The sequence below is a fragment of the Frankliniella occidentalis genome, unplaced genomic scaffold (genome assembly GCF_000697945.3).
Source record: "Frankliniella occidentalis isolate FOCC.00 unplaced genomic scaffold, Focc_3.1 Scaffold156, whole genome shotgun sequence".
NCBI lineage: Eukaryota > Metazoa > Arthropoda > Insecta > Thysanoptera > Thripidae > Frankliniella > Frankliniella occidentalis.
The window spans coordinates 844,861-851,830 of record NW_026267282.1 but is presented as its reverse complement, the minus strand read 5'-3'; the positions used below and the strand labels follow the sequence as shown (position 1 = coordinate 851,830).

Below are 6,970 nucleotides of genomic sequence, written 5' to 3'. Positions count from 1 at the left end.
AGAGGGGGAGGAGCGCCACGGGGAGAGGAGGGCGGAAGGGGGAGGGGCACGCAACGGATAGCACACGGCCGGCGCCCCACGGCCAGCGAGCGAAACTAAATACACGGAGTGCTTGGCGAGCCGACCGGCGCGATGCGCAGTCTATACTGAAGCTGCAGAGGGGGCCGCCAGCTGCCAGCAGCGCGCCCAGCCAGCCACACGGCCCTACCCTACCCGCGAACCGAGCCGAGCCGAGCCGCGGCGCGGCGGGCCACAGCGAGCCGAGCCGAACCGCGAGGAGCAAAGCGGCGAGGCGCGGAGCGGCGGCAGCGCGGCTGGAGGGGAGCGCCTGCCGGGTAGGCAACCCCGCAACACGCGGCTGCTTGACGGGAGGGCCCACCGCCAACGGGGCCCCGGCTGCGAGCGGCTGGAGGGGCGAGCCGCCTAGTCGGTAGGCAACCCCGCAACTCACAGCTGCTAAACGGGACGGCCCACCGCCAACGGGGCCCCAGTGCCGGTGGGTCTGGGGTCTGGCTGGAGAGGCAAGGCGCCTGCCTGGTAGGCAACACCGCATTACACGTACGTTTAACGTGACAGCCTACCCCGAACGGGGCCCCGGTCTGGACCGGCTGCAAGGACCACGGCCAAGACGCCTGCCTAGTAGGCAACACCGCACCACACGGCTGCTTAACGGGACGGCCTACCCCGAACGGGGCCCGGGCTGGCGACGGTCGAGCAGGTAACCCCGCCGAATACGGGTGCTCAACGGGGCGGCCCGCCCTCCAGGCGCCGTGCCAGTCACCCGCCCTTGCGCCTCTCGCCGGCCGAGTCGCCCCGCCCCCATTGGCTGTGCTGTGTCGCCATGTCCCCAAGTGTCACCGTCGCCCGGCCGGCCAATAGCGGTGCGGGGGGCGGGGCCTCGCGGGCCCTCTTGCGGCCGCGTGTCGCACGGCGGCGGCACTCTGGCCCCCCGCCAAGCGGCGCGGGCAGCACGCCGGCTGAAATTGTGAAAGCCGTCCATCATCAAAAACATATGCAATCTGCCATCGTTGCAATTAAATCGAGTCGTAATCGCGATGAAGTAGCGGTAGGCGTAGGAGTAGCCAGAGCCTAGCCAGCTGCTGGCAAAGAGCCGATAAGTTAACACCGCAGCGCTCAGCCGAAGGAGGCAACAAAAACCGCACCTCGGTGTTCCGACCCGCGCAGATCCAACCCCGTCCGGACCCACACCTACAACACCGCCCGGCCCGCTCGTGGGAAGTGGCGGGGGACACATGTCCGGAGCTTGTTACGCTGCCGAGGAGTGAGAGGAAGGGAGGGGAGGGGGGGGCACTGAGAAAATGAATGGGCAGAGAGACGCGCGCTCCATCGTTACGTCGCGACTCGCGTCGCCGAACGGCGCATGAGTCGCCTCTATAACTGCGGCCGCGGCGGGCGGGGCGCGCGGGGCGGTGCCATGGACACTTTGCGCCTCGCACTCGCCGCGTGGGAACTAGTGGGTCCCTAGGGAGTCGCAGACCTGGCGCATCGACTGGACTAACGCCCAAACGAGTTTTTCTTCTCAGCAGCACCACCAGCAGCAGCAGCAGCTTGTGAGCGAGTCTTAAAAGTGAGCGCAACACCGACCTCCTGCTCTACTCCCTCGCACATCTTCAGCGGCAGGACGAAGAGAGGAGGCGAGTTTGTCAGGCCCGCCGGCCCGGGTGCGCGCGCGCCTATGGCCCGCTCGTCCGCCCGGTCCCACCGAAACAGATAAAACGAAACACGTCATGATGAGAAAGTCGGCGTTTCTCATAGTTCAGCGAGGATAGACGGGAGGAGGCTCCGCGACGGGCACGAACTGTGGCGCGTGGGTCCCCGCCGAAAAACCATGGGAATAAGCCCCCATTGCAGGCTCGCGGGCTGCACTGCACGCTGACCGGGGCGGCGGAGGCGCCACCACGCCCCGCGGCCGGGACCTGCTGCAGAGGGGGATCGAATCTCGGCGAGGCATCGATGAAGTGCGAGTAGAGCAGCTTATCGAATTCCACCTTTAATTGCCGTACGGAGCGCTACACGCGCAAAACAAACAGCGGCGAGGTCAGGAGCGGCCGTAAAGTGTGGTGCCCCGCCGCACCGTGAGCCGGGGCGGGGCGGGGCGGGGCGGCCGCTCAGCACGCCACGCCACAGGGACGCGGGCGACGGCGCGCCGCACCACGCTGCACGTGCAAAAGACGTGCCGGGGTGGGAACTTGCGCGCTGGAACGCCCCCTGCTCCGCGTCCCCTGCCCCGCCCGCCCCCCGGCCCTTCAGCGATGCCACGTTGCAATCAAGCCAGAACGACAAGCGAAGGCGATTTAGCCCGAGACAGGAGGTAGGGAGGAGGAGGTGGTACCCAAGAAACAGAGAGAGGGAAGGGGGGGGGGGACGACGAAGAGAGAGCAAGTATAGGCGCCCAGGAGTCCGATACACTCGGGGCGTGGCGGGGCGTGGCGGGGCCGAGCACGTCGCTACGCCCCATAAATATCGGCGCGGTCATGCAGTGCAGTGCAGCGCGCTGAGGACGCCCTCTCTCCCCCGCCGCAGCCAGCGGCTCTCTCTCTCCTACCATCAGGCCAGGACCATAGGGCCCTTCCCCGCACGCGGCAAGGCGACGCTGGGCGCGGCGACTGGGTTGGACAAGCTGGACAACCTCCTGGCCAAGGCAGCGAACGTCCCAGTAACACCAGCACCGAAATACACAAACAAAATAAAGCCCGTCGTAGAAAGATTATATCTTGACAATTAAAATACATGAAAAACAAAATAAAGAAACAAGAGTTCTGTGAGGGTTTGGCCTCGAAGTGGCACATGGACTGAGTGACGCGGTTCAGCAAGAATAAAAGGTCGAAAGGTGAGTCGTCGGGGAGGAGGAGGAGAGGAGCGCGGGCTGCGGGGGGTGGGCGGGCTTGTTGCGAATAACAAACTAAGTTTGGAAAACGGGGGGCGGCGGTGGCCTTCCGGGGCGCGGAAAGCCGCGAGAGGCCCCTCGGGCGCCGCGGCAGTCAAGTCGCGCGTCAGGAGAGATTTTACGAGAGGCGAAGAGACAGCCAAATGGAACGGGAAAGGGGTGGGCTCGCGTGCGCGCACGGTGCGCGTCTGCTGCCCGGCGGCGAGGAGGGCCGCGCCGCGAGTCCTGCGCGCGCCGCAAAAATGTGTGTGGGACCTTCCACACACGGCGGTAGGGGTCGGGTGCCAAGAGTTATTTCTGGGAGGAAAAAAATTAATAAAAAACCAACTCCCTAATTGGCGGGTGAGTGAATGCGGCCGAGCGCGCTGAGCACGGGGTCAACAGGTTAGAAGGGGCAAAAAAATAAAAATTGAGAGAGTGACACCGACCCTGAGGAGGGGAGAGGACATTTAGTTGTCTCTCGTCTCGTGTCACTGCGACGCGTCACGCACGTGTCGAGCGCACCTGGAGCGTGCGCCCGGGAGTGGAGGGGGGGGGGGGACCCTCTCATTGGCGCCGCAGCGCACGGCCGCGCCGCGCCCGCCACTTTGTCTCCTGTTCGACAGACAGGGGATGTATTTTGTCGGAGGTGGCGTGGCCGGCCAGAGGGTTAGATTGGAACGCGGTTCCTCCCTGTCACGGCACCCGAGGAAGGGAAGATAGCCCACCAGGAAATTGCATAATTTCCTGTTTGCCGCCCCCGGGCCGCCGGGCCACCAGGCGGGGCCCCCAGACTTGCACGGGGGGCCCACCCCGCTCTGACGTCCGGGAGGGATGGGGGGGTCGCCCGCCGCAGTACGTACCCCACCGAGTACCCGGCCGAGCCAAACCGACTACCGCAGCGCCGAAAACGGTACCGCCCCCGCCGGGGCTCGAACGCAACGCCCGGCAGAGGCGCGGCAGCATGACGCCCGGGGCCGCACGGGCCGCGCGGCCACACAGGCGGGCGTAACGATAATATCCGTGTGGCATTTAGGCCCGAGATCGTCACGCCATAGAGGAGGGCGCGGCGGGCGACGCCGAGGGGCGGTCCCACAGGGACACGCGAGAAGGCCATCACACTCCACTTCCCGGAGACGCCCGAACTAGAGCGTTTTCGGATAATTATCTCGGTTTTCAAAGAAGTTTTTTGCCTCTCCACCGGCCTACGCCGTGAATCAAGTTTAGATTCGGGTTGTGTTATTCTCTCATTTTTCACTGTTATCGCGGTTATCGTTCTAAAACTACCTTTGCCAATTGTGGTTCAAAGCTGTTCATGAAGTCATTTGAAGGCCTGACCCACGATATGTAAAAATACTTATCCATATAGAAATCAACTCTCTACACATACGTTGGGTGAAGATGAACCCCGGCCCTTCCTGGAGGAGAAATGAAAAATTGGTAGCCTGAAATAGAGAAAATTGTAAAAATAAATATTCAATATGAACAGGAAAAAAAATATTTGTAAGGTGAAGTTTACCCACCAAAAATGTAAGTGCTCAGTACTTTTTCTGTCCATGCAGTCATTTCCCTCTTCAGATGTGTTGTATACACGCGTGCACTCGGTTCAAGGTGCGTCCCAGGCAACTGTCGAAGGAAAAGTTGGGTAATTATCAAGAGTTGAAACATAAACTAGTTCGGTATCAGTAACGATTGGCCAAAACCCCTCAAAATATCCCAAACATCTCCCCGTGGTGCAGGCATACATCACATCCTTAGGCGAACCATTTTTGAACGAGTAGCAGCCCCGGATTACTTCCTATTTTCCACCCCTGCGCGGAGGACGCAGCCCGGCGGGACAACGATGATGATCGCGTGACGGGGGCGTGACGCTCGCGTGACGAGGACAACCCCGGCCGCCCAGTGCGGGCGGGGCCGCCTCCGAAACCGCGCGCGCGCGGCCCCGCAAGTGGGAGCGACACGGAAGAGCACCTCCCGAGTTCTTCCCAAACTCTCAGCGACGCAGCCCCCCCCCCACACTCCGACCCGTGCGCGGGATTGAGATTTCCTCCCTCCATTCTTTTCCAAGTGAAATGTCTCCGGGGCCGACATCGATCAAGGAGACCATTCACCCCGCCGTGCATAACGAGATGCGTCAAAAGAGGGCGCCCCCTTCGTTTTGTTTTGTTCCCGAGTTAAAGTGAATACAAAGAGGGGTCGCGAGGTCGCGTCCGTGTCAAGCTCAAAACTGGAAAGCGCTTCGCTTCGTGCGCGTCGAGTACTAGTAGTAAGGAAGGCCGAGCGCTCCCTCAAGGTGCTTGATTACGCGTACGTTGGGTTGCCTACCCGGCCGGCGCTAATCAAAGGCCCCGAGGCGGAGGAGGAGGCGGCCGCTGCTGCCCGGGCACAAAGGGGGCTTCCGTTGGGCTGAATTAACTTCTGATTAGAAAAGTGTTGGGATCATTAGACTAGCGGGCGGGCCCGGGCGATCAGCCGCGATAAGCGCACGATTATACGAGGAAGTGGCCGGCGTACGCGCGGAGGGGGATAGTGCACACCCGGGATCAATCCTCCCCCGCGGCCCCGCCAAACGGAAAATGAAGAGAGACTTTGGGGGATCTGATCGGCAGCAGCAGCTTAAAACGAAACACACACGAGCTTTTGGGAAGAGATGGAGAAAAGTAAGGACATGGCGAACGCGGCGGTGTCGGGCCGCAAAGATTCCCACACTGTCACCGGGCTGGGGGGAGTCACTTAAGCCCATAAGTAAACCGTTGGACGGGGCAGAGCCCACCAATGCGAGCGCGGAAAATTGATTATTATAACACCCTGCGACAAAACAGGTACCGGTAAATACCGATGCGTTGAACGTGGCGTAATAACTCTGGAGCGGCGGGGGGGACGGGCACAGGCGGGTACGTACGGACCCGGGGAGGGCCGCCGCGTGAGAGCGGGCCGCGGTGAGTCACCCGGCCAGCGGCGTAGCCGGCGCGGCGGCGGCGCGGAGGGACTGGGCACGACAAGAAAAGAAATGATATTAAAAATCCGAACCATTACGGGTGATAAAACTGTCATCAGGCCGCCGCGGAGAAGCGGACGGGCGGCAGGGCAGATGGGAGTCACCGTCCTCCGCACCGCGTACCGCGTGTACACACCTGACCAAGAGAGCACACCGCCAAACCCGCCCCCCGCACGCACTTGTGCGCCGGACTGTACACATATGCGACTCACGTTGAATTGCCATAAATAGGCCGTACGCGAGGACAGCGCGGGCCGGCGGCACGGCGCGGCCCAGCCTCATGAGACCCGTGACCAGCCATGGGGTGAGTTATGTTGCACGGCCGTGCCCGGCGCGGCCAACGTCCCGGCCAGCCCAGCCCAGGCCAGGCCCGCGAGGAGACAAATCCTTTGCGGCATTGCATGAGTTATACTTTTGCGACCGGCCCCCTCCACCTCCCCGCAGGGCTCCCCGGACCATCGGCGCGGCGAGCGCGCGCATGCCCATGTCGTATGTTTTAATCAGCCTGAGAGAGAGCCCGCCACGCCATGCCACGCCCCGCCCCGCCCCGCCTGTGCCTCTGGGCATTCCTACGGCATCATAGATACTGAGCGATTCAAGAGTCGCGCGTCAAACCTAAAGTACTCGGCCTAGCCTGCTAGAGCCTCGCGGAGGCTGGCTGCCTGGCTGGCTTGGGCGCACGCCGCAGTGCTCACAATGATGATCGCTCACCAACTAAATCCCGTCCCCGTTTACCTTCCTTCTTTATTCCCCTCACACAGGATGACAAATCGTGACAGCGTGACCCGCGGGCGCGCAGGGCCCGTCCCGTCCCGTCCCGCACCATCCGGTTCGTGTCCGCACGGCCCGGCCGGCGGCGTGCCCCTCCTCTAGGAAGCTCCGCGACGAGGTGAGAGGAGAGCCGGGGGACCCGACCCGGCCCGGCCCGGCCAAAACGACACGGCGCCACGCGGCGCCTCTTATTAACGCAGCGATGACTCAATCAAACCGTATAAAATCATCTCATTTACATAAATTAGACGCGACTGGCGCGGCTCCAGCGCGAGCCGCTGCCACCGCCGCAGCCGCCACCTGCCCCCCCCCCC

General features: G+C 62.8%; 1 protein-coding gene across 1 annotated transcript in view; it reads right to left on the bottom strand.

Moving 5' to 3' along the window:
- Positions 1-6,970, bottom strand: part of LOC113204109 (cuticle collagen 14-like) — a 43,757-nt gene that overhangs the window by 22,897 nt on the left and 13,890 nt on the right. The window contains exons 3-4 of the mRNA XM_052271261.1: positions 4,411-4,513; positions 4,278-4,332 (exon numbers count right to left, since the gene is read on the bottom strand). Of these exons, the coding sequence (XP_052127221.1) occupies positions 4,278-4,332; positions 4,411-4,513 (158 nt within the window). The remainder of the gene's footprint in view (positions 1-4,277; positions 4,333-4,410; positions 4,514-6,970) is intronic.